The sequence below is a fragment of the Vipera ursinii genome, assembly GCF_947247035.1.
Source record: "Vipera ursinii genome assembly, chromosome: 4".
NCBI lineage: Eukaryota > Metazoa > Chordata > Lepidosauria > Squamata > Viperidae > Vipera > Vipera ursinii.
The window spans coordinates 89,627,279-89,653,517 of record NC_139514.1 but is presented as its reverse complement, the minus strand read 5'-3'; the positions used below and the strand labels follow the sequence as shown (position 1 = coordinate 89,653,517).

General features: G+C 40.5%; 2 protein-coding genes across 3 annotated transcripts in view; both read right to left on the bottom strand.

Annotated features, from left to right (window-relative positions):
• The window catches only part of CCDC138 (coiled-coil domain containing 138), a gene marked incomplete at its 5' end in the record, with an annotated part of 35,928 nt that extends 15,260 nt beyond the window's left edge, over nt 1-20,668 (bottom strand). The window contains 12 exons of the mRNA XM_083361606.1: nt 730-922; nt 9,546-9,662; nt 11,614-11,778; nt 13,205-13,309; nt 13,398-13,475; nt 15,128-15,247; nt 16,089-16,247; nt 16,355-16,533; nt 17,989-18,107; nt 18,276-18,402; nt 20,146-20,206; nt 20,603-20,668. Of these exons, the coding sequence (XP_083217732.1) occupies nt 730-922; nt 9,546-9,662; nt 11,614-11,778; nt 13,205-13,309; nt 13,398-13,475; nt 15,128-15,247; nt 16,089-16,247; nt 16,355-16,533; nt 17,989-18,107; nt 18,276-18,402; nt 20,146-20,206; nt 20,603-20,668 (1,489 nt within the window). The remainder of the gene's footprint in view (nt 1-729; nt 923-9,545; nt 9,663-11,613; nt 11,779-13,204; nt 13,310-13,397; nt 13,476-15,127; nt 15,248-16,088; nt 16,248-16,354; nt 16,534-17,988; nt 18,108-18,275; nt 18,403-20,145; nt 20,207-20,602) is intronic.
• A 1,478-nt stretch (nt 20,669-22,146) lies between these two features.
• Nucleotides 22,147-26,239, bottom strand: part of RGPD4 (RANBP2 like and GRIP domain containing 4) — a 36,096-nt gene continuing 32,003 nt past the window's right edge. For both annotated transcript variants that reach the window (XM_083362075.1, XM_083362076.1), the window contains 6 exons: nt 25,892-26,159; nt 25,143-25,241; nt 24,868-25,010; nt 23,851-24,124; nt 23,418-23,752; nt 22,147-22,706 (listed from right to left, as the gene is read on the bottom strand). In XM_083362075.1, coding sequence (XP_083218201.1) covers nt 22,401-22,706; nt 23,418-23,752; nt 23,851-24,124; nt 24,868-25,010; nt 25,143-25,241; nt 25,892-26,159 — 1,425 coding nt within the window. In that variant the 3' untranslated portion in view covers nt 22,147-22,400. The remainder of the gene's footprint in view (nt 22,707-23,417; nt 23,753-23,850; nt 24,125-24,867; nt 25,011-25,142; nt 25,242-25,891; nt 26,160-26,239) is intronic.

Genomic DNA, 26,239 nt, shown 5'->3' with positions numbered 1-26,239 from the left:
CTATGTTAAAGGGGAGTTAAAGCACATTTTGAATTTGGTTAATTTTATAATGGATAATCTTAGTTAGAATATGATTATTATATCTATAACCCTGTATTCAGCTCTGGGAAGTGGGGGGGAAGGGGGGGTTGGGGCGGGTGGGTTTTGGGGATATGTATTGTAAAAATTTTTTTTGTAAAACTCTTTAATTAAAAAAAAAGAAACAAAGATGGCTCCAATTGTACATTGCCAATATGTAAATTGAGCTGACTGTACTCTGTTGCCACTCTGTGAGATACCTCCAAGAAGGAAAAGAAAGGTTCATAATGTATACAAGAGATTATTACAACTGAAATCAAAGCTGCTGGGATCTCTTTGCCTAATGAGATCACAACCATCAGAAGATATTCAGATATATCTCTGGAGAGAGGCAGTTTCTGCCCTTGATTTCCATGATGGTCCTTGCTGAAAAATCTGAAGAATGGAACTTTCAAGGAATTCCACAAATCAAAAATAGGATCCTAACCCGAGATGAGTGGAATTTTGTGATCCTGCCTGAAGCAGCAAGTGAAAAGAACAAACCTAATAAAGGATAGCCTCTACCAACACTGTAGGAAAAAGACTTGCTTCTGCACTTTGAATATTTTAAATATTACTTGTAGGACAACTTTTAAAAAGTTTTCTAAAGATACTAACAATTTTCCTAGGTTTCTAGTGTTTAATATTTTCAAAAATATTTATGACGCTTACCTTGTGTGACCACTTTGATTATAATTAGAGTTGACACAACTCGTAAAGATAAACTACAACTTTTAAAGAAAGATGCAACCTTGGGTTTGGAATCAGTAGCATGTTCTGAAGAATTGTGCTGACTTTCCTTAGGGACAACACCTTTAAATAAGTCTTCACCCAGCCGTCTCATAGTTGAGGTCATTGCTACATGCTATTTATGCAAGCAATAAAAAGCAGAAAGTGATTATAGTATTCTGTGTTATGTATTGTCATAATATATTTATTATATATACATTTTATGGTAATGTAAATTTTTTCATTTTTCCATATTTTCATGGATTACTGCCTTGTCGTGGCGAAGGGGCTTGCGTAATTCAATGAAGCTATGAGCTATGCCGTGCAGGGCCACCCAAGACGGAAAGGTCATAGCAGAGAGTTCTGACAAAACGTGATCCACTGGAGAAGGAAATGGCAACCCACTCCAGTATCTTTGCCATGAAAACCCTATGGACAGTACCAAAAGGCAAAACAATATGACGCTGGAAGATGAGCCCCTCAGGTCGGAAGGCGTCCAATATGCTACTGGGGAAGAGCAGAGGGCTAGTACTAGTAGCTCCAGAAAGAATGAAGCGACTGGGCCAAAGCCGAAAGGACGCTCAGCTGTGGATATGTCTGGTGGTGAAAGGAAAGTCCGATGCTGTAAAGATTTTTTCTCCATAGGAACCTGGAATGTAAGATCCATGAATCAAGGAAAGCTGGACGTGGTCAAACAAGAGATGACAAGACTGAACATCGACATCTTAGGTATCAGCGAACTAAAATGGACAGGAATGGGTGAATTTAATTCAGATGACCATCAGGTATACTACTGTGGGCAAGAATCCCTCAGAAGAAATGGAGTAGCCTTCATACTCAATAAAAGAGTAGGAAAAGCAATACTGGGATACAATCCTCAAAATGACAGAAAGATCTCAATTCGAATCCAAGGCACACCATTCAATATCACAGTAGTCCAAGTCTAAGCCCCAACCACCGGTGCTGAAGAGGATGAAATCGACTGGTTCTATGAAGCCCTACAGCACCTCATAGAACTAACACCAAAAAATGATGTGCTTATCATCATGGGGGATTGGAATGCTAAAGCAGGAAGCCAAAAGATAACTGGAATAACAGGCAAGTTTGGCCTTGGAGTACAAAATGAAGCAGGGCACAGGCTGATAGAACTTTGTCAAGAGAATACGATGGTCATAGCAAACACTCTTTTCCAACAACCCAAGAGACGGCTCTAATTTAATTTAATTTTAATTTAATTTAATAACATTTATATACCGCCCTTCTCCCTGAGGACTCAGGGCGGTTCACAGGGCAGAATAAAATAACCAATACAAACATTAAAAACAGATTAAACAATTGCCCTAGTTAAAAACAATATGATACAACGCTAAAAACCCCCAGAAAAATTAAAAAACAAAAAAATAAAACAACCCCAACACTCCCCCTCAGGCTAGGCCGGCTTGTACAAACAAAAATGTCTTGAGATCGCGGCGAAAGGAGCGAAGATCGGGCGCCATCCGGAGCTCTACCGGTAGCTGATTCCACAGCTCCGGAGCGCCCACAGAGAAGGATCTCCCCCTGGGGGCCACCAATCGACATTCTCTGATCGGTGGCACCCTGAGGAGGCCCTCTCTGTGGGAACGCACAGGGCGCAGGGAGCTTGATGCCGGCAGCAGATGTTCCCTGAGGTACTCCGGCCCCATGCCATGGAGTGCTTTGAATACCGTTACCAGTACCTTGAATCTCACCCGGAAGACAACTGGCAACCAATGCAGCTCACGGAGCAGAGGTGTAACGTGGGAGTATCGGGAGACTCCCAACACCACTCTCGCGGCTGCATTCTGTACCAGTTGGAGCTTCCGAGTGGTCCTCAAGGGCAGCCCCATGTAGAGAGCGTTGCAGTAGTCCAGACGAGAGGACACGAGCGCATGAGTGACCGTGCACAGATCATCCCGGCTAAGATAGGGCCGCAACTGACGCACCAGGCGAACCTGTGCAAAGGCCCCCCTAGTCACGGCTCCTATATGATCTTCCAAGGTGAGCCGTGAATCTAGGAGGACCCCCAAGTTGCGAGCCCTATCTACGGGGGGTAATAATTCACCCCCCATAGTTAGAGATGGAATGTCCGAATAAACCCGGGATGAAGATATGCAAAGCCACTCAGTCTTGTCGGGGTTGAGCTGGAGTCTGTTCCTCCCCATCCAGACCCGAACCGCCTCCAGGCAACGGGACATCACGTCGAGGGCATCACTGGGGTGGTTTGGGGTCGAAAAGAAAAGTTGGGTATCATCAGCGTACTGATGATACCCAACTCCAAAGCCACGAATGATCTCACCCAGCGGCTTCATATAGATGTTGAACAGGAGAGGCGAGAGGACCGACCCCTGAGGAACTCCACAAATGAGAGACCTCGCGGTCGACCTCTGCCCCCCTGCCAACACCGACTGCGAACGTCCCAAGAGATAGGAGGAGAACCACCGTAAAACTGTGCCTCCCACTCCCAATCCCCTGAGACGCCGCAGCAAGATACCATGGTCGATGGTATCGAAAGCCGCCGAGAGGTCTAATAGGACTAGGACAGAGGAATGCCCCCTGTCCCGAGCCCTCCAGAGATCATTCACCAGCGCGACCAATGCCGTCTCCGTGCTGTGCCCGGGCCTGAAACCCGATTGGTACGGGTCTAGATAATCCGCTTCATCCAGGACCAGAGGGAGCTGATGCGCCACCACACTCTCAACAACCTTCGCAAGAAAGCGAAGGTTGGAGACAGGACGAAAGTTATTCAATACAGCAGGGTCCAGGGCAGGCTTCTTGAGGAGAGGCCTCACCACCGCCTCCTTCAAGACGGCGGGGAAGATACCCTCACTCAAAGAAGCCGATATAACTGCCTGGAACCAGCTGCGTGTCCTCTCCCGGGCTGCATAAACCAGCCAGGAAGGGCACGGGTCCAATAAACATGTGGTGGTGCTCAGCCTCCCCATGATCCTGTCCACTTCCTCCGGAGTCACAGAATCAAACTCCTCCCAGATGATATCGACAAGACCACCCGTGTCCTGATCGTCAGACTCTGCCCAGTCAGAGTCCAGACCGGTCCGAATCCGAGCGATTTTGTCCGACAGATGTTGGTTAAACTCCTCGGCACGGCCCTGCAAGGGATCCTCCCTCACCTCCTGATTTAGGAGGGAGCGAGTCACCCTAAACAGGGCGGCCGGGCGATTATCTGCGGACGCGATAAGGGTGGCGAAGTGGTTAGACCTCGCCTCCCTTATCGCAGCGAGATAAGACCTAATGTAGGCTCTTAGTCGCAATCGGTCGGATTCGGATCGGCTGGACCTCCAACCGCTCTCTAGGCCCCGTCTCCGACGCTTCATCTCCCGAAGCTCCGCAGAGAACCATGGAGCTCGACGGGATCTGCACCGGGTCAGGGGCCGCAGGGGTACAACTCGATCAAGAGCCTCAGTGGCCGTCCTTTCCCAGGCTTCCACTAAGGCATCTGCCGAGCTGTGAGCAAGGGAGGCAGGTGGGGACCCCAGAGCTGTCTGGAACCTCTGGGGATCCATTAAGCGTCTGGGGCGGTACCATTTAATTGGTTCCAAACACCCACGGCGGGGGGTGGCAAAACGGAAGACCAGTCGCAGGAGATGATGATCGGTCCATGACAGGGGCATAATAATTGGAGAGCCCCCACCAAGATCATCTAACCACTGTCCAGATAAAAAAACTAGGTCAAGGGTGTGGCCTCCCTCATGAGTCGGTCCCGAAATTACCTGCGTCAGGTCCATGGCCGTCATGGAAGCCATGAACTCCCGGGCCAACTCAGATGATCCTCCCAGCGATGGTAGGTTGAAATCCCCCAAAACTATAAGTTTCGGGAACTCAACCACCAGCGCAGAGAGGACATCGAGCAGCTCAGGCAGGGCTGCTGCTGCATGACTAGGCGAAAGGTACACCAGCAGCAAGCCCAACTGCGCACCAGGGCCGCATCTCAAAAAGAGAGACTCACACCCGACTATCTGAGGAACAGTGGCCTCCCGCGGACACAAGGTCTCCCTCATAACAACAGCCACACCCCCACCCCTACCCTGAGCCCGAGGCCGGTGCAGCACCCGGAAACCTGGTGGGCAAAGATCAACCAGAGGAATCCCGCCCTCTGGGCCCAACCAAGTCTCCGTGATGCACGCCAGGTCCGCCTGCTCACCCTCGACCAGATCACGAACGAGAGGAGCCTTATTAGCGACGGACCTGGCGTTCAAATACACCAGCCGGAGCTCAGGGGGCTGCACACCCTCACTCCCGGGACCTTGGGGTAGAGCCAGAGGGTCGGAGTGCCTCACCGCTTGTAAGTAGCGGAGAGGCCTTCCCTGAGATCGATACGGCCCTCTGCTCCTCCATCTGCTGCCATTCCCTGATGTCGTGGGAATAGGTAGCCCCACGACCAGCCCTGGAGCCCCGGAGGTGACCGACCCCCGCTCCTCCCCCCAGCGATCTCCATCGGCCCTAGCCAGAACAGCGGTAGTTGGATAGCCCCCCTTATCCAAACAACCAAAAGAACCCTCCCGCTTCCCTAACCCCCTAAAAAATTTTGAAAGAAAAATAATCAGGGGCCTCTTATTAGGTCTACGACGAAGGCCCCTACCCGTGCCCAGCCAACTCTCAGGGTCCCAATAAATGGGCCCTTCCTCGAGGTTATAATCGGCTGGCAAGGCGGGTCGCACCCAGGAGGGGGGAGCACCCCTGAGGGCGCATAAGTCCGTGGACGAATATTTAAAGGAAGGCATAAATAGCAGTCCGAATCGTAGGCAGTCCATAGATGATAGTCCATGAGGAGGATCTATTCGGAGAGGGAGTCCCAGGCCTCCGTCCAGCCGCTGCCACTCAGCTGGATAAGCCCCCCGGGCAGGCCTACCACCGTCCTCTCACTACGGTTACAGAGCCAATTCTCGGGGGGGGGATGGAAGTCTGGAGCAACCCCACTGGGTATGGCCTGCCCCATAGAGCTCTCACCTCTAGGGGCAGGAGATGTAAATTCGGCCATCCTCTCACAATGGCCCATACCCAGAATTCTCTGTCCTTTGGGGTATAAGGGGCAATGCGCAGTCGATTGTAAAAAACAAAAACAAACCATCATAGTCAATTCTGATGACAGCCAAGACCCCCGTTGTCTCGTCATTCCCAGAGGTTGTAACTGACCACCAGTCCATAGGCCCTCAGTTTGATAATTATTGGGGCCTTCCAGACTGTGGTCAACAAAGATTGGCTCCCCCAGGTCCATTAAATTCCCCGCCGATCTTCCAAAGTCCTTCAAAATGGCCCAAGTCCACAAGGCCCCACTGGGCTCCACCGGGATCAACCGGCTAGCCCAGGAACCTTCAGGGCCATCAGAAGCAGTGGGGGTGCCAACCCATCTGGGATATGCAAAACCAACCGGGGGGCCGGCAAACCGGGCATAACACCATCGCTGAGTCATCGAAGCCGCTGCCGCTGAGCCGCTATGGACACAGCCGCCGCCATCACCGTAGCCACCGTAGCCATCAGAACGCCGCCAAGGCCGCAAACAATCCGGGGAGAGCCACCGCCACCGCCGATAAGAAACGGACCAAAAAGGTCCAGGAGGCAGAGGGACAAACGGTTCGGTAAAAGCAGGCCAAACCACAATAATCGATGGTAAAGTGGCCCAAAAACGGCCCGGGAACAACGCCGCCGCCGCCGCCGCCGCCGTCGTCGTCGCCATTAGGCTGATGCAGGCAGAAAGCAGGCAGAAAGCAGAGGCAGGTTGGTCGAAAAGAAAGCGGTAGAAAAGGCAGGCCACGCAGGTCGCAAACAGCTCCGTCGCCGCCGCCGTAGCACCGCCGCCGCCAGCCGCCGGGAACTCCAAACGCCGCCGAAGAAGCCAAGACCGCCCGACATAGCCGGAAACTCCCGACGACCAGCTGAGCAGCTGAGCAGAAAGCAAACCGGCAGCCCAGCGAAACGCCGGTCAAGCTGGTAAAAAGACCTAGACAGTTGCAAAATTCATTGCTGCCACCCTTCCCCCAGCCCAGGGCATAAAGAAAAAAGCCCTGAGGGGCTCCTAGGACGCCTATCTTCTCGGACCTGCAGAGCTCAACCTCACACGGCCGCCCGCACGTCCGCCATCTTAGCAGAAAAAAAAAAAAAACAAAAAAAAAACACATGGACATCACCAGACGGTCAACACAGAAATCAGATTGACTATGTGCTCTGCAGCCAAAGATGGAGAAGCTCTATACAGTCAGTAAAAACAAGACCAGGAGCTGACTGTGGCTCAGACCATGAGGTTCTTGTTGCAAGGTTTAGGCTTAAACTGAAGAAAGTAGGGAAAAGCGCTAGGCCACTCAGGTATGAATTAGATCATATCCCTGTTGGATATACAGTATAGAGGTGACAAATAGATTTAAGGAATTAGATCTGATAGACAGAGTGCCTGAAGAACTATGGACAGAGGTTCGCGACATTGTACAACAGGTAGCAACCAAAACCATCCCAAAGAAAAAGAAATGCAAGAAAGCAAAATGGCTGTCTGAGGAAGCTTTGCAAATAGCTGAGGAAAGGAGGGAAGCGAAAGGCAAGGGAGAAAAAGAAAGATACGCCCAATTGAATGCAGAATTCCAGAGAATAGCTAGAAGAGATAAGAATGCCTTCTTAAATGAACAGTGCAAAGAAATAGAAGAAAACAATAGAATAGGGAGGACCAGAGACCTCTTCAAGAAAATTGGAGAGATGAAGGGAACGTTTAATGCAAAAATGGGCATGATAAAGGACCAAAATGGCAGGGACCTAACAGAGGCAGAAGAGATTAAGGTGGCAAAATTACACAGAAGAACTATACAAGAATGAGCTTAACGTCCCAGATAATCACAATGAGGTGGTCACTGACCTCGAGCCAGACATCCTAGAATGTGAAGTGAAGTGGGCCTTAGAAAAGCTGAGCAACAACAAAGCTAGTGGAGGTGACAGTATTCCAGCTGAGCTATTCAAAATCTTAAAAGACGATGCAGTAAAAGTCATGCTTAAAATCCTACAAGCTAGACTGGATCATGGAGAAAGCTATAGAGTTCCAGAAAAACATCTACTTCTGCTTCATTGACTATGCTAAAGCCTTTGATTGTGTGGATCATAACAAACTGTGTCAAGTCCTTAAATAGATGGGTGTACCAGACCATCTTATTTTTCTCTTGAGAAACCTATATGCGGGCCAAGAATCAACAGTGAGAACTGGACACAGAACCACTGATTGGTTCAAAATTGGGAAAGGAGTCCGGCAAGGCTGTATACTGTCGCCTTGCCTATTTAACTTATATGCAGAGCACATCATGAGAAAGGCAGGGCTAGATGAATCAAAAGTTGGAATAAAGATTGCTGGAAGAAATAACCTAAGATATGCAGATGATACCACTCTAATGGCAGAAAGTGAAGAAGAACTAAAGAGCCTCTTGTTGCGAGTGAAGAAGGAGAGTGCAAAAGTTGGGTTGAAACTAAACATTAAGAAAACCAAGATCATGGCATCCGGCCCTCTCAATTCCTGTCAAATAGATGGGGAAGAAATGGAGGTAGTGACAGATTTTGGCTCCAAGATCACTGCAAATGGGGACTGTAGCCAAGAAATTAAAAGACGCTTGCTCCTCGGGAGGAAAGCAATGGCAAATCTAGACAGCACACTAAAAAGCAGAGACATCACCCTGTCAACAAAAGTGCGTATAGTCAAGGCTATGGTCTTCCCAGTTGCAATGTATGGCAGTGAAAGTTGGACCATAAAAAAGGCTGAGCGCCAAAGAATTGAGGCCTTTCAACTATGGTGCTGGAGAAGACTCCTACGAGTCCCTTGGACTGCAAGGCGATCAAACCGGTCAGTCCTAGAGGAGATCAACCCTGACTGCTCTTTAGAAGGCCAGATCCTGAAGCTAAAACTCAAATACTTTGGCCACCTAATGAGAAGGAAGGACTCACTGGAGAAGAGCCTAATGCTGGGAAAGATTGAGGGCAAGAGAAGAAGGGGATGACAGAGAATGAGGTGGCTGGATGGAGTCACTGAAGCAGTAGGCGTGAGCTTAAATGGACTCCAGAAGATGGTAGACAACAGGAAAGCCTGGAGGAACGTTGTCCATAGGGTCGCGATGGGTCGGACACGACTTTGCAACTAACAACAATAACAAATGTTATAGACAAGTATTATCAACACTATAGTCTGGTCATTTAAAATATGCAATGTACGTCTCAACCAGTGATCTCAGAAGATAAATACTTAATGTAATAAACCATTTAATAGGTTTGACACTACAGTTTATATTTAGAATTAGAGCTGAAGGTTTTCTGCCTATTATAAATCTGTAATGAAGATGCATTTTTCCATAATGATTAATTATAAGATTGATATGAATTTGCATCAAAGCAGAAAAACAAAAGGAGATCATGCTGGCTTGAAGTCAATAAAAAAAATTATATAAATTGTATAAAGAGAATACTGCAATATTACAAAACAATGTGTTCAGATCTAGAATTCTAGTAGTCTCTGAAGATGGGTTCACAAAAGAACTGAGTCTTACAAGAAAAATTGTGGAATATAATTGTATTAATATTAAAATGATTTACCTATGTTTAAATATTTAATGATTTCAATATTAATTTGATTTATGTGCCACCCATCTCATCTAGAAGCAGATAAAGATTTCGATTAGGTAATGCCATAAAACATGAATGTTTTGTTTTGTTCAGAGAAACATTCTTAGTGAAAAGCACAATTTCTGCATGAAAACATATTTTACCTGGGTACTTCCATCTAACTGCCTTACAGCCCAGTAAATGCACTTAACCACAGGAAAGTGCAGATTAGGATTCACAAATGGCAGCCACTGAAGTTGTTCTGCAACTAGAGGCAAAAGCTGCAAAACACAAAGAGAAAATTGCAGTTATTTTCCAAATTATGGTCTTACACATAGATTTTATTTGGAAACTGGTTCTTATGCTGGTAATAAAAAAATAAAATTATAAAAGTTAAATATTAATATGCAGAAATATCACAAACTATGAACTAGAGAAATGCAATGTGTTAATTTTTTTCTCACTAATTTTTCCTGCTTTTTTCCTTGCAAATCCAGCCTTCCCAACCCCTCTGTTTGGCTGATCCAGGTGCTAGGATTGTGCTGGAACCTGATTCACAAAAAAAATAAAAAATAAAAAAAAATTCATGTTTTATAACTTTGAACTTTAAATACTTAAATTTTATTCAAGCAATAATGAAATTGCCTAAAAATGGTTAATTCTGTCTTTTTCAGTGAACATTCCAGTTTAAATTATATCAATCTCACTCTAATAGTCTACTTTTACTAGCAATTTCTAACCTAGTGGTCTGTCATTGGCTTGAGATTTGGCTATGGTCACTGATCCAGGAATTAACTTTTTGAGATCAGCCAAGATCAGTTATCACTTATCTGGGCTACAAACTGTATTCAGGACATTGTAGGGACATATAGTGGTTTGGCCATCACTATTTTGCATAATGAAAACCATTTGCATCTGGATTTGTTGATATAGCAACATATTATTATGGAATAAGGGCATTCTTTATGCAGGGAAGTTTTATATCCTCCTTGAAATTCCTGTACTAGGAACATAAACTGGATTGCAGGGTTAATAACAGAAGTCTAATAATAAAATCTGTACTGCAGCTAACACATAATTTTCTGAAAGATGGTACGTTTGGCCTTATGCTGCCATTAATAGATTGTAAATATTTTTGGTATGCAGCTTGATTGAGAAATAAAAAACCCTACTAAACTCATTCTTCTGGCATTATCACAACTTCTTCACTACAGAAGAACACAGGAAGAAGCTTACTTGGGCCTGTGTGGAATGGATGGTGTAAGGCAAGGGTCCCCAACCCTTGGTCTGTGGACCAGCACTGGTCCTCAGCATGTCAAAAAGCAGGATGCACAAACAAGCAAAGCTCAGTCCTCGGGATGCAGGCAGCATTCAAAACCACACCCCCTCTGGTCTGTGGAAAAACCTTTCTCCATGGCACCGGTCCCTGGTGCCCAAAAGGTTGGGGACCTCTGGTGTAAGGCTAGAAACAAGTCCCACTACAACCAATCGGGTTACTTTTAGGCAAGCATGTTTAGCACTGCAGCTAATGGACATGTATGTACACTTCTGTTTTGCAACTTTATATCTTAAGTAACCATTACCTCTGGTTTAAAAAAATGTTAAATGATACATCAGAATTAATTAACCTGAGCTGGATGAATAAAATCCAAATCACAAGGAACCAGATATGCTAGTTACATATCATGAAAGATACCTGTATACCAAACATTCATCTGAAGTTACACCTATAAACATAGATCCCTTGTTTTAGATCAGAATTCCCCAATTTTTTGACTTGGCAGCCGGGAGGGGATGGTTCTGTGGGAGGGGCATGCAAGTGTGTGTGCACGTGTACGAGCACCCATTGCTCATGTGAGTGAGTGCCTGCAATGCTCACATAAGTGGGGCCAGGAGTCCTGATGCTTACAAAAGTGGGTTGTGAGTGCCCGCAATACTTGCTCAAGTGGGGCCTCAAGTGCCCATGATGCTCGCAGGGGTGGGGCTGCATGTGCATGCACAAGCACCAGCCAGCCACTCATGCGGCACAGTTGCGAATAGGCCACGGACCAGTAGTGGGCTACAGCTCACAGGTTGGGGGCCCATTTTAGATAATGGGTTTTCTAATGAAAGTAACATGAAGATCTTCGGATCTATAATATGAAATCATTCTATTTAATCAACAGAGTATTTTAATATATATACAAATGATACCAATATACCTTTTTATTACATTGTTGGAAAAAATTCTACCTTGACACATTTCTCCTGTATATAGTTTATGCTGGAAGCAAGTGTTCCTGTTAGCTTGTGAATGTTTTCTTTCTCTTCCTCAACAATCAATTTGCATAGGTGCTGCTCTGAGATCCAGTCCATTAATACCGTTAACAAGTTATAGACATGTGAATTAAGTGATAACTGCAAAAAAATAACACAGAAAGGAGATTTGAAAATATCTTTATTATAAGATTATATTAACAGGATGTGCCAATTTGTATGTTTGGCTGTGCAACACATATCCAGTTTGGGTCACCTGTTCCCAAAGTGCATGGAAATCATGATGGTACTGATAAGAAAATGAGAAGGGAAATATACTTCCATATGTATGGATAATACATCCTGTAATACTGAAAACGTAGCTGATGATGGCAATTGGGAGTAGAATTTCTGTTGCTAAGTAATAGGCTCACTAAGTGATGCCACGTGACCACATCACTCAGTGATGGTGATTTCAGCAATCCCAATTGCCATTGTTACTCCAGGATATAAGATGGGAAGAGGCAGGAGCCCTAGGCAAGCTGGTCAGTGTATGATGATATGTGAGAAAGACTAGAGGGAGGATAGAACTTTTAGATTTTGTCAGTGGAATTTGCACACCAGATTGAGCCATTGCTTCTTTTTAATTTCATACTTGCTATTTATGATATTCCTCAACTTACATTTATATTTCTTCTGACATACTCAATCTTCCATATGTCTTCCATACATTCTACCAGTATCTGCAGATCACAACATACATTCATCTACTAGCTCTAATTTTTCATCACTAATGGGCAATCAATCCCTATATTCTCCTGTCAAGCAGATTTGCCTGACCCTTTGATATATATTTTTTTCCATATTTATGCTCTTCATTGCATCATATAATTTGTCTAGCATTCCCTGAAAATTGCTTGAGGTGTCAGGCATCAACACAAAAGTACACAGATATTAACTGCCAAACCAGCACATTGCATTATTTATGTTTTTAACCATCACATATCTTTGTCTTTCTCCCTGCTCACTGGTGAACCATTTGTGAAGCTTTCCATTTCTTTTCATGCATCAGTTTAATATTGGTTGGGACTTGATTGCTAGAGGCAAAGGGATTTATCTATACAGCAATCAACCTTCATATTTGCAAAAAGCATTCTATAATTTAAGCATATTCTCCAAATCAATAAATGTATGCAAAGATTTTAATTTCAAATTTCTTTACCTTTTGATCTTTTTAACATCTTTCTTCCTTAAACATATATGCATAGTTGATACATAATGTATATTAATTATGTAAGATATCATTAGCTTATTAAAAAAAGAAAAACTATTTGGCAATTTTTAAAAAATGATCACTAGGAATTCTGAAAACACATCGATTTCCTTTAATAATACAAACAAACATAATTCAATATCTTATGCATACAAATAGTCAGTATCCACAAGGTGTCTGATATACAATATAAAAAGGACAGTTGTATATTTTATATGCACAGCCGCCCTTTCCACTCTCACACAAAATAAGATTGTCTGACTTTAAAATTCTGAGTTGGGGCCTTGAGTGCTTTATAGAATTTGCCTTACTTACTTTATAGGCCTTTGCTGATGCTATTGCTCTTTCTGACTTCACAGGTTTACGGTCTTGGAATGTGAGTTCTTTAGATCTCTGCACCGATAAAAATTCATGCTTTCTCTAAAATAGGTCAGAGAGACAATATGTAAGATTTCTGACGTAGAGTGGGCACAGAGCAAGGGTAACAAAAGCTAAGATTAAATATTACCTGCAAATTCTCTAAACGAGCCTGTACTTTTCGAGACTGGACTTCAAGCTTCTTGTTTTGCTCAGTCACATCACTTAACTAAAAATAGGGAGAAAATGTTGAACCAATGCTTAAAATTAAATATTTCTATTATATAAAATCTCCTGTTTCCTAAGAAATGAATCCTGAACCAAAGCACTGATTATGTATAGCTTTTCTTTCTGACATGATAAAAACTCATCCAAAGTTCTATACTCATCTATAAAGGGCTGACTTCACATAGGCAGTTAGTCCAGAGTCCAAAATCACCTAGCTATATCACCCATCGGTATGGAGATCAAAATCCTGCTACCAAGAAATTCTGATTTCAATCCTAAATATATTCAAAGCACATTTATCTGATGGAATGTTTTACTGAAACTATCAAGGATTTTATTCTTCAGCACTGTAGTTAAAGACTATTTCACATACTTTTTCACATTTCCAACATTATATTGCCACAATAAATCAAATGAATCTTTATTATAGTCAAAGACTAACATAAGGGGGGTATGTTGCACATAATAAACATTTTAAAAAATAAAACAAAAGTGAAAAAACACACACAAACGTATGAGACATAAAAGATATAACAATATAAAAAGTAAAAAAATCTAAAAGAAGTTTTAAAGAGCAAAAATGTAGAAAGTATAAAAAATATGGATTGTCTAAATTAAAATATATGAGGTAGAGGGTATAAAAGTGAGTGGAAGGAGAGGTGAAAACATTAAGAGAACACAAGGAAGCATTAAATGTTAGCACAAAAAAAGCCATGTTAGGGGACAGAGCACCCCAATATGGCAGACCAGGTACAGCCTGAATGTAATTCATAATGCTGAGCCCCACATACAACCCAGAATTAATCATCTGACAAATTTTGAGTGCACAGAACAGAATCTGGCAATGGTTGTCTGTTATCGCAAAGTTAGTATCTGAAAACAATGGAATGGGGTAAAATTGTCCTGTGTGCTCAAAGTATTTATGTAGTAGTGGCAGGATGACAATAGCGTGAACACCTCTAAGGTACAAACATTGGAGAAGCACACATTCTGTTGTCTCCACATGTCAAAGTCACAAGGGCACTGCTGTTCCAAGTAGGATTTCCTATTTTAATCTTCAAGGATGCCTGAGGGGAAGGGAGTGCCACAGAAGTTAAGACAGTTTAGGGGACAGCATGGGGAAGTCAGAATACTTGTTGGAAACTCTGGTAAGAAATCTTGGGCCCCTGGCTAGGCTTGACTGTCCATGTTGATTACACCTTTCCTAAAGTGCTTTGAAATCTACTTATGTACTTGAAAACATCTAATAAGTAGTCATAATTGGTTAAAGCTGCCTGTGATGTTTTTTGTCCTTTTCAACTAGTGCAGATGTCTCCAATCTGCAATGAAAACATGAGCACTTTGCCCATTGCTAAAACATATTAAACTGTAAGATTATGATAATCAGAAAACTTTAAATTTCAGACAGAAGAGCTTAAATAATGAAAACTATTAAGTTACAGTAATTCAAACACTAATTTTTTAAAAGACACTATTATTAGGGTTAAAATACATTGATCTTTCTGACAACTATATCCTTAAAACAGCATAATCTGTAGTTATTTGCCACTGTCATCATTGTCACATATTAATACTTCATATTAAAAACAATAACCTTCTATTTATAGCATTTATTAATGCCAGTTTAATAATTCTGTTAAAACTGTTAATTGCCTGTTTTTTTAAGTTGTCATTCAGCTCCTTTAGTGTTTCAAATGCTGTCTTCAGCCTTTTGTTCTCCTTTGTTTTTTCTTTCAAGGCATCGGATAACTGCTTTATTTCAGCTTCATGTTGCTACAAATCAAAATAAGAACTTTTTAAAAAGGATTAACCACGGTTTTCAAAAAACATTGTAAATCATATAAGCATATAAGACAGACACGATAGAAATGCAATATATAAGGAAATAAATAAATGTAGCATCCAGCACTTTCTCAAATAAAAATCCAATAACCTCAAAATCAAAAAAGATAAAGATAAACATTCTAAGGGAAGAGGAAACTTTATTTTCTTTGAGTAACCTTTCTGTCAACATTCTGAAATGCAGTTCTCCCTACTGCAGGGCAGAAAAACTGGCTAATAGACCACTAGGGGGAAAAAAGAAAAAACAAACAAAACAAAACCTCATAGTTATGCTAAAAGAATCAATAAGATTGAACTCTTATGCATGCATGTTAGGTATATCACACTCTCTAGGTACACCTCAGCATACATACAACTACCCTAGCTGTATAAGCTTTACCATCAATCCTAATCTTGCTAACAGGAAAGTCTTTCATTTTCTCTCCCCATAACATCTTATTTAATATCTCTATATCCTCCGATTACCCAGAGATTTGTTTTTCAGTCCACTTCCACTATTGATGCCCTATATTTAATGTTTTTTGTAAATTACACAGGAAAAGGGTCTCTTTATTCTAGGAATGGGTAGCTGATATATTACACTGGGGCCGAAATCCCCAGCTGCACTGCTTTCACAACAGCCTGGGCAATGCTGATGTCTAAGGACACTTTCTCTTATGTCTATCTGAAAGATAAATCCATGAATTCACAATACACTATGGTATAAATATAGCCTATGGGTTTGTTAGAATAATTTTCTAAAATTTAATAAGAATTTTGTAAGTAGGGATACCTCCTTCATAATTTGAAATTTTGTATGAACTTCCTCTTCAACCCCCTTTATCTTGGTCAAAGCAGCTTCATGCCTATAAAGCTGGACTTCCCGTTCAGCTACGGAGCATTCTCTCTTTTGAAGTTTCAAAGCATACTCTTGCTGACTTAATTTTTCTTGCTGCACCATAAAAGACAAAAGAACCAACAGCAATATATAGCAGTATCTGCTGATATTGGAAAGAAAATGAAAACGAACCAATACTTGAACCATTATTAATATTTTACCTGTAGCTTCTGATGGATGATAGATAATTCATGGTAAATTTGATTGAACTGAGGTGTTACCATGCTTTCCCCATTCAATTCTTGGGTTTCAGAAATGCTTGCACTATCTCTTACTGCATCGCCATCATTATTATAGTCACAATAAGCAGCCACTCTTAAAGTGGATGGCAGAGTAATATCTAATACATGAAAATGGAAGCAGCATTATCAATATTATATTCCTCTATTTTATAAAAGCCTTTACAAAATATTTTTTTCATTATGGAAAGACTGTCTGCTGTTTATGTGACTAGCCCCTTTTCCAGTTGATGACATAGAAGGCAGGGTTGTACCTGTCAGTTCACATTATGAATCATTATTAACCTACTCTGTAAACAGGAAAATCTAACGTTTGGAGATAGTTCAAATTAAACAGCATAATTAAATCTAAAAGCTTAGCCATGAATATATAGGAACCAAAATGTTGCCCAATTATTTATTTTATAGATTCTGCTTTTTAGCAAAGCTTCCTGCAAGGCAACTTAACATAGAAAATTATTAACAGAATACAAATTAAAACAGTTAACAATAGCAAAATAATGTAAATACAGCAAAATTAAATAATTGAACATGCCAGATTTCACCAAGGAAAGAAAATCCTATAGGTGCTGATATTTATATTCTTTTTCCCTATCCCAAAGCAACTGGGGCACTTTTGTGGATCTCCTTGATTTCTTAACCAGTGTTTGATATATATATGCATCTGATTAATGTAGAATTCCTTAGGAATGCCAAATCTTCTCTCCACTTATGTGGGTGCCAAATAACAATAGCAATCCAATCTCTGAAATCTCAGGTTGTCACCTGAAATCTCTCAAGGTTTGTGTTCTGACATGGGTGAAATTGTGAAATTTTAGTGAGATTTTTTTTAACCGGATGCAAATATGTGCAATGAAATTGTGCATGATTTAATATGCCCATGGCAGTTACACCACTCTTTTTAGCTGCTATATCCTTTTACTTGGAATACAACCCATTCTTGGCACAGCTTTGAAAGTACTCAAAATTACTGTTAAAAAATAAACAAGAATCCAACCTTGAAAATATCAAGAATGATTTCCATTTGCTCTTATAACTTTCTCAGAATGGAAAAAAAACTTATTTTTTCCTCCATTCTGACAAGAATGACTAAAGTTAAAAGTCCTGGACATGATCAACTAAGTAACTTGTATGATTGTTTTGTTTAGAAAGGTAGATAAAATGAGCTATATAATTAGTACAACAAATCAGTGTTTTGCTATTCTGCAAAACACAAACTTAGTGAAGAAATTTGTGAATTTAGAACACAAGATACTCTACCTCTTGTCTGGAACTAAGAGCAGATATTTTCTCCTTGATGGAATAGCAACAATTTGTCATAACTAAATTCTGGAAATCTTAATATGGTGAAAAATGTAGTCTCCATGAGTGAAATGCAAATCTGAATTAAAGGAGGGCACAAGGGAATGCAGTTCATCTTGCCTAGAGTGACACCAATGCTGCAATTAAAAGGCTAAAACAATGTAGCAGGATCAAGCCAATGATACATTCTGCATAATATCAGATGTGAAGATGTTATTTTGCTCAAGTTGTGCTAGAAATAAGTAACCGTATACCTGTTTCTGAATATATGCCTTCACTTTGAATTTCACCATTTCCAAGAAAATCTCCAATTGGTTCTGGCTGTAAATGAAGCTGGTTTGAATCATACAAAGAATCCAACTCGTCATCTGGCCTAACAAACACAATTATCATGGTGAAGTACATACAGTATAAGACAATGCTAGAATCACCAGAAAAATTTAGTACTTCACAGGAAGTTATTGAACTGAATTATTAAATGACCTTATAGGTTATGCATTATAAATGGATGTATTTTTCAAAGAGTAAAGAGATTTCTTACCAAGCCAAGTTTTTCAAAGTTTTTGAGGAATCCAAAAATCTTCTATTGTGCTTTCTTCTGCAGTATAGCTTTGATTGTGAGGAATTTATCAGTATAGATGCAACTGTATCATCAAGTGAGTTATCTCCTGTGAGGAAACTTTACTTTACTGAATTACAGTTAGAACCATCATTAATTAATTACAGAAGAGCATCACTGAATTAATTATGGAATGTTTTGAACTGTAATACAGCAAACAAATAAAGATAAAATGCTATTAAATGAAGATTGCATACTGCCAATTTCTTTGATTTAAAGGAAATTGTCCACCCTTCCTTAATCTTCCAGAGTAGAACTGAGAGGCACCATGTTGGGATGTTCCATCTTACCAAATGCTTGGTTAAAACCCTGTTTCTTACCACTCTTTGCACAATAGCCAAGTAAAATATCTCCCCCCCCCAATATCATCCCAGATTTTTTTGGGAAGGTGAGGCACTTCCCAAGTAAACAGTAAAATAGGGTGTGAAAAGGTATCTTTCTTTTCATCATTTTAGTCATTGTTTATTCACTGCAGGATGAAGGCCTCTTTCACATGTCTCCAACCAATATGGTCTTTCTCTTATTGTGGCTAAATATGTCCTCCCTAAGTTCTTGATGCTTGTGTATTTTCTATAAAGCAACTGATTGCATTATATGATTGCTCCATATCATTAAGCATTTTATTTGACTGGCCTTTGGTTGTAATAAATTTTATTAAAATCCTTTTCCAAAGAGAATTTGCTTTTATGAAAATGTGACATGCAAAGTCCCTCCTGAGGTAGGCACAAGTTTAGATGGATGTGCCTATCCGTTTTCTTGACAATAACATGGAAGTGGTTGGCCACTGTCTTCTTCTGAGCTATTTACTTTCCAATCTAGCTTTAGAATTTCCCAGATGTTTCCCTCCCAAGTTCTAACCAGTCTAATCAGCATAGCTATTTTGAGATCAACCAGGTTTAAGAGAGTGCTGGCATCTGCTGTGACAAAACTGTTATAATAAATCATTTTAGGTCAGTACAAATCCTGCCATATCTAATTAAGTTCTCACATAATGTTCTTCAAAAATGTCAGAATGTTATTCTCTACTGTGTGATATTGAAATTTTAAGGTATGGAGGGGGTAGCGAGTTTTTATTTTAATGTCTAGAGTTGCATAATTATTAAATGATCAACAAACCACCTTGCATAAAGAAATATGTTATCCTGTTACATAGGATTACCCACTTTCAAGCAAACCTTTCAACACTGGTATCACCAGTGGGCAGAGATCAATTATGCTGTCACTCAGGGTTTTTTTTTAACCTTCAGAGAACATGCACCACTAGGATTCAAACCTGATGTCCTCTTTATAAGGCCATTCAAATACACTCCCCAGTTAATATCCCCTTGACTAGATTCCATTTTTCCATAGAAATATTTCATTATGTATCTGCACAGAGGACATCATGGTCAAGGCCCAGATCTAGAGGCACTTTTCACTGACATCTTAGTTACTCTATCAATATGTAAACCAAAAGACCTGTTTGTGTTTAAACTTATATACAGTCTTCAGTCATAACTTCAGAGTTTGAAGAAAGTTTTCATACATTTGAAATGATAGAGCAGTATCATTTACAGGAAGATTGTCACTGATAGTAGGAACACGATCAGTCATCAGTTCATATATTGAAGTTAGGGAATTGGGTAAATTCAGTGGAATGTGCTCAGTAAACATAGTGTGTTGTGCAGACAAAGTTGCTGTTAACAAATCCTTACTCACTGCTTTTGATGGAGATATAAAACTGAATTTTAATAAAAGCTCTCTACTGTACTTTTACTTGTTAACAAACTACACGTCTTTTTAAACGTCTTACCTGCAGCTATCAGGGCTCTTCTACTTTTACTTTTGGCTTGTGTTACATCCAAAAGATACCCCTGAAAAAGGAAGTGTATACCAGAATTAGGAGCATCGTCTAGTGTTTGCTTCTTACATACACAGGATTTTTATTGTTCGTTTGTTCTGGCGTTTCTGACACCCTAAAATCCTTTTCAAGCAATGCTCCTAAATCTGACTAAGAACCAGTTAATAGGTCGATTTGATGAAATTACCTTTCCCCGAACAGAATTTGGATAATGCTTCGAAGCTGATCTCTTTTGTACCGTGCAGGAACCCATAAGAACAATGAGTCCCCCTGAACTCGTGCCCGCTACTTCAGGGCCGTGGCAAAACCAATATTTAGGAATAACCGTGCTTCTATCAAACTCCACTCCACGTCAGGATCTCGTGAGGATGGAGCTACACGTATTCAAACTTCCCTCGCGTATCCCCACCTCTCTACTCAGATAACGTCTCCTCCAACGCTCAACCGAACTGCTCAGGTCTGAGGAAGCCGCCATCGAAGAAAAACCAGCCAGCCAGCCAAGTCCTCCCGCTGCCCTCCCCCGCCTTTTACAACCGCTAGCGAGGGGAGCGGGGGAGGTGGAGGAAGGAGAGGGAAATAAAAGTGCAATGCGCTTGCGTGAAGGGACTGCTCCGCCCCCATCTTGTCGGATGCGACCTTGTTTCCAGGGCAACCGACTAAGCCGCGTCCAGGCCGTTGGGGTTATGTTTCGGCTACTGAAAGGGCTGACCTGGGCTGCTTTTCCAATGCTTCGCAAAACTGCGATGGTACTAAATTCTGAACCACGATGGCCATCCCACTCAAAGATATTTATAGACATTCACGCCCTTGCAAGGGTACCTTTAAAGCAGGGGTCTTCAAAGTTGGCCCTTTTATGACTTGTGGACTTCAACTCCCAGAATTCCTCAGCCAGGCATGCTTGCTGAGGAATTCTGGGAGTTGAAGTCCACAAGTCATAAAAGGGCCAAGTTTGAAGAGCCCTGCTTTAAAGTCTTTAAAGCCCTACATGGCATGGGTCCAGAGTACCTTAGGGATCACCTCCTGCCGGCATCAACTTCCCTCCGCCCTGTGCGCTCCCACAGAGGGCCTCCTCAGGGTGCCACCGGTCAGAGAATGTTGCCCGGTGGCCCCCAGGGGGAGGTCCTTCTCTGTGGGCGCGCCGGAATTGTGGAACCATTTGCCGGTTGAGCTCCGGATGGCGCCCGACCTTCGCTCCTTCCGACGCGATCTGAAGACCTAGTTGTTCGAACAAGCCGGCCTGGCCTGATGGGTTTAGATTTTAATATTGTTTTAATGTATTTTAATTCATTGTTCTTAGCTTCTGGGCACCTGTTTAATCTCTTTTAATGTTTGTATTCTTGTATTTTTATGTTTGCCCTGTTCACTGCCCTGAGTCCTTCGGGAGAAGGGCGGTATAAAAATGAAATTATTATTATTATTTTCTCCACATCTTATCAAATTTAATGATGAGCAGAACAAGCAATTTTGAATTTGGGACCCAACAGTATGGAAGTGATTTGTTATCATGAATTGCCTGGCACTATCCATGTACCAATGAAGCCAAGTCTGTTTAGCCTTCAAACTCATTAAGTTCTACCAAATGTTGTCACCAGCAATTATAACTGACAAGAGAACTGATAAGGTTCCTTTTGGTTTGAATACGATTTTGCTTTAAGCACTAAAGTTCTTATTGGCAACTTATAACTGCTATTACTTCCAGTGCAAATGCATGTACATACCACCTATAATTTCAGGCAGTAGCCTGTTTTTTAAGACATTAAATATCAAAATAAGGCAACTAAATATCACCACTTAAGCAACTCAATCTTTTGCAGCATTTTGTTTGCTATAGGAAATCATTCTTTAATACAAATAAAATGTATGTAGTATAGAAATATCAATTATCTTGTAATATTATTTGAATTCAATTGATCCAAGAAGCACACAGAAACACAGAATGCCAGACACCTGGGATTTCATTTTAAATTATTTAATACAAAATCAGGAGGAAACAAAAGTACACCTGAAGTAGACTAGTGTTTGAACGTTTATTTCACAACATGTAGGCAATTGCAACACATTTTAAAAAGTACTCAGCTATGAGCTGTAACTTTACATTTATACATCAGAAGTTGTTCATTTTTTAAACAAACAAAAACCCTGAACATAATCTTGTCTAAATCTGCTGAAGATTTTTTTAAATCTCTGAATATGTCAGCAGAATCATTTCATATTTGTCCACAATCTGTAATCACAATTCTTTTTGACACTATTCCTTTGGGAGAGCCAAAAGATTCTATTTTTTTCACTATATCCATCCCATCCTTTACAAACCCAAAGACAACATGTTTAAAGTCCAACTGTTCTGCCTTTTTGAGAGTAATAAAGAATTGAGAATTGTTGGTATCTCTGCCATGATTTGCCATTGACAATAGGCCAGGACCAGTGTGTTTTATTTCAAAATTTTCATCTTCAAATGAATTTCCATAAATGGATTGTCCTCCTGTGCCATCGTGCTTAGTGATGTCACCTCCCTGGAATGAAAGAAATTGAAAATTTAGTAAAATATGTAATAGGTGGAAATATCTCAAATACAACTAAAACACGTTTACCAATAATAATACATTCTTAAACAGGAATAAATCCCTACTCTCAGTGACAATGGAATATAGGATCCCGATTGATTAAAAAAATGAAGGATATTAAGTCTATTCATATAATTGGCAGCACTCAAACAATAAAGTATGTTTTGCTTTTACATGTATGAACTCAAAGCTAAAAGCTTAGGTTACCTTTTAGATCGAAAATTCAATACTGTTCAAACACAATGGCAAAAAGCCTAAATGCAACTATAATTTCCAGTTATATTTATTTTCATTTTTTATTGGAGAGCCTAAGAGTCACTTCAGGTGAGAAGGGCAAGCCATATAAATTTGAAAAATAAAATAATCGTGGAAGGTTATTCATTATTACTAATTCAAATAAATTCTGTTATGCCACTGTTAAAACTTTTTCTTTCTGCTTTTCTCATTTGTGATTATATTTTCTGTATTGATAAGCTTTTTTTGTATTGGAACTCAATTGATTCCAGTTCAAAAAAATGCACATATGAATTTGAAACAGTAACTAATTTTTTTTCTGAGTCACAATTTCTTGAGGAACTCAGAAAATTATGCAGTAACAAGTGGATGATAAAATTGAAAAGTAAAATCCTTCTGATCAGTCTCTGAATTATTTTAACTTACCTGACAGACAAAATCTGGAATTATTCTGTGAAATCTAGAATTTTGGAATCCAAATCCTTTTTCTCCTGTGCACAATGCCCTGAAGTTCTCAGCGGTTCGAGGAACAACATTGGAAAACAATTCTATTGTTACATGCCCCAGAGGTTCATCATCAACAGAAATTTCAAGATATACTATAGGGTTAGATTCCTTTGAAAATTTTGCTGCAAAAGATATGTGTCCCTTCTGTTGTTCCGACAAAATCAGTTGACACTCTTTAAATCTCGTCTTGAAGGTATCAGCTAATTCTTGGGTTTTAAATCTAACTGCAAGCTGTTCTACCTTAGCTTCACCATCTGAAATGGAAATTCAAGTATTATAATAGCAATGATCTTGCTGTGAAAATAATAGAAAGGATAGTGAAACTATGGGACATCTCAACAAAAATACTCACCAGCATAATCCGTTGCAGTCCAAACCATGGCATTATTTGAAGAATTCAAGGGTTTTAAATCAATTGTTTTTGTGATTATATGGTTTGCACAAACTTTGAGAACTTGATCCCTTCTCATTAAAATTCGGTAACATTTCTTTTGCGTATGGAAGAGAATCTTTAATTCTCCAACGCCACGTTCTTTCCACTGATTGACTTCTCTGTCCCATCTGTATAGTTTTGCCCTTTCTTTGAAGATAATGTCTTCATCTTCTTCTCCAGATTTTACTTCAACCTAGCAGGAATAAATAATCATGTTGAATCACACCACTGCACCAATGTTTAATTGGAAGGATAGAGTCATAAGGCCTGTGGGCTAATTAGTGGAGTTCTAAATGACAAGACTTTTTGGGAAAGCTGACAATTAAATGTTATCTACAAGTCTGTCCAATTAAGACAAAGTAGAAATACACAAACGTAAGAGAGATGACACTGCATATAAACTAACTTAAAGATTAAAGTAGAAGCAGATTAAATCACGCCAACTTATGAGACACAGAGAATAAGCAGATAAAATTCCAACACTGCAATGGAGAAATCAGTTTAAGACTGAATGAGACACAATCAGTATCAGTTTCTTTAGCCAAACAGGAAAACACTAAAGAAAACCCCTTAACTCCTTCAAAACATCGTCAGATTCCACTTGGGAGAAGATGGCATATTCCAGTCTGAATATTTATAGTTTACAATGAGCAATCACAGTTAACCCTGCATATACACACACGCCACACACAGAAGCATGTTTTTAAAAAAGCAATATATATGTTAAGTCTTTCAGATTTCTGATATTTTAGTCCCATTACACAATAGGTTAAGTGCCTATTCTTCATTCTTAATCTTTTCATTTATTTCATGCAAGATCAGTACTGACAAATGAAAATAAATAGTTGACAAATAAATGGAACAATATTGTACCTTATGCCAGGAAACTGACTAAACAGATATATTTCTTCTTAAGATTCTGATTAGAAAACTTACCTCTGGTAGTGAGACTATTGGTTCAAAATGAATATCGTCACTATGTACCACTTCTTCATCACTTCCATCATCATGATCCCCTTTAGTGGCTGCTTGTACTCCAAATACAACTGCTCCTGTATTTGCCCACTTAAAGTTTTTGTCTGTTTAGATGAGAAAATAAGGGTATTAAAGCTTTTATATGACTACATCAGTTCACTTTTCCTATCAATTTGTAAAATTAAAAACTCCAGCTAGTTTTCTCCCATTGATGATTGATAAACAAAATATCTTACCTTTGGAACCAAACGCAAAATCCCCAGAATTGCTTGAAGCCAGATCAGCAAATGACAAGCTTGATTTGTTATCAAGAGCAAAGGAAAAGGGATTATTCTCTACAAGAAAAGGAAATGTACAATTTTATCATCCGCTGTATACTAGAAGCTTTCTTTTTCATCCTACAAGTGCAACCCTAACCCTATGCCAAAGTGCAAATAACAGTATCCTCCACTTATGACCAGTTCTTTAATGAGTTACAATGACCTTGGAAAGGTTGCTTTGCAGCCTAGAAAACAGTTCCAGCTGTCATAAAACTTCCCCTCCCTGCAGTCACATGACTGCAATTTGGGAGCTTGGTAACTGAATTGCATTTATGACTGGTTGCTGCAGTCACATGACCATTTTTGCTGATATCCTATGGGTTTTTTTTGCCAGTGTTTGTGATTCACTTAATGACTGCTGTAAAAACAGTACAAAATCAGGTCCAATCCCAGAGTGCCTCAACTTACAACTACAATGACTTACAACCAAAATTCTGGTCCCAATTGTGGTCGTAAGTTGAGGACTACTAGGATACTGCTAAAGCATTAGGCCTCCCATTATGCATGCATAAAAGCCATCTGAACAAACAAATTATGTTTCCCATTGAAATTCTTTGTCCTCCATGGACATCAATTTTTAATGAACTTGGAATTATGTTTACAGTTGTTTATTTTTGTCTAGCATAGCACATTTGACATTTCATATATCAAATAGACAAATATACCTTGATTTACAGATGCTTTAGAACTGGAATCACTTTCCTTCTTATTTGATAAGTCAACAGGTTTGTCATCTGTTGCTAATACATTTTGAATGGTGTGTGTAGTTTCAGGAGTAGAGTTGCCATCTGTTCTTAATGTATCACATGTAGTATACATAGGGATGGTTGTAGAATCTGATGCTTCAGAAATACTGCAGGCTACATCTGGTCCTCCTTCCTTATTGGAGCACACACCGTCAGCTGAAGTAGTTACTTCTTCTGCCTGAGATTCCTGAAAAATGAAACCACATTTGTTTTTATTAGTGTTTTTTTAATGTACCTGAAGGTTGTTTAGATAACTTTATCAGTTAA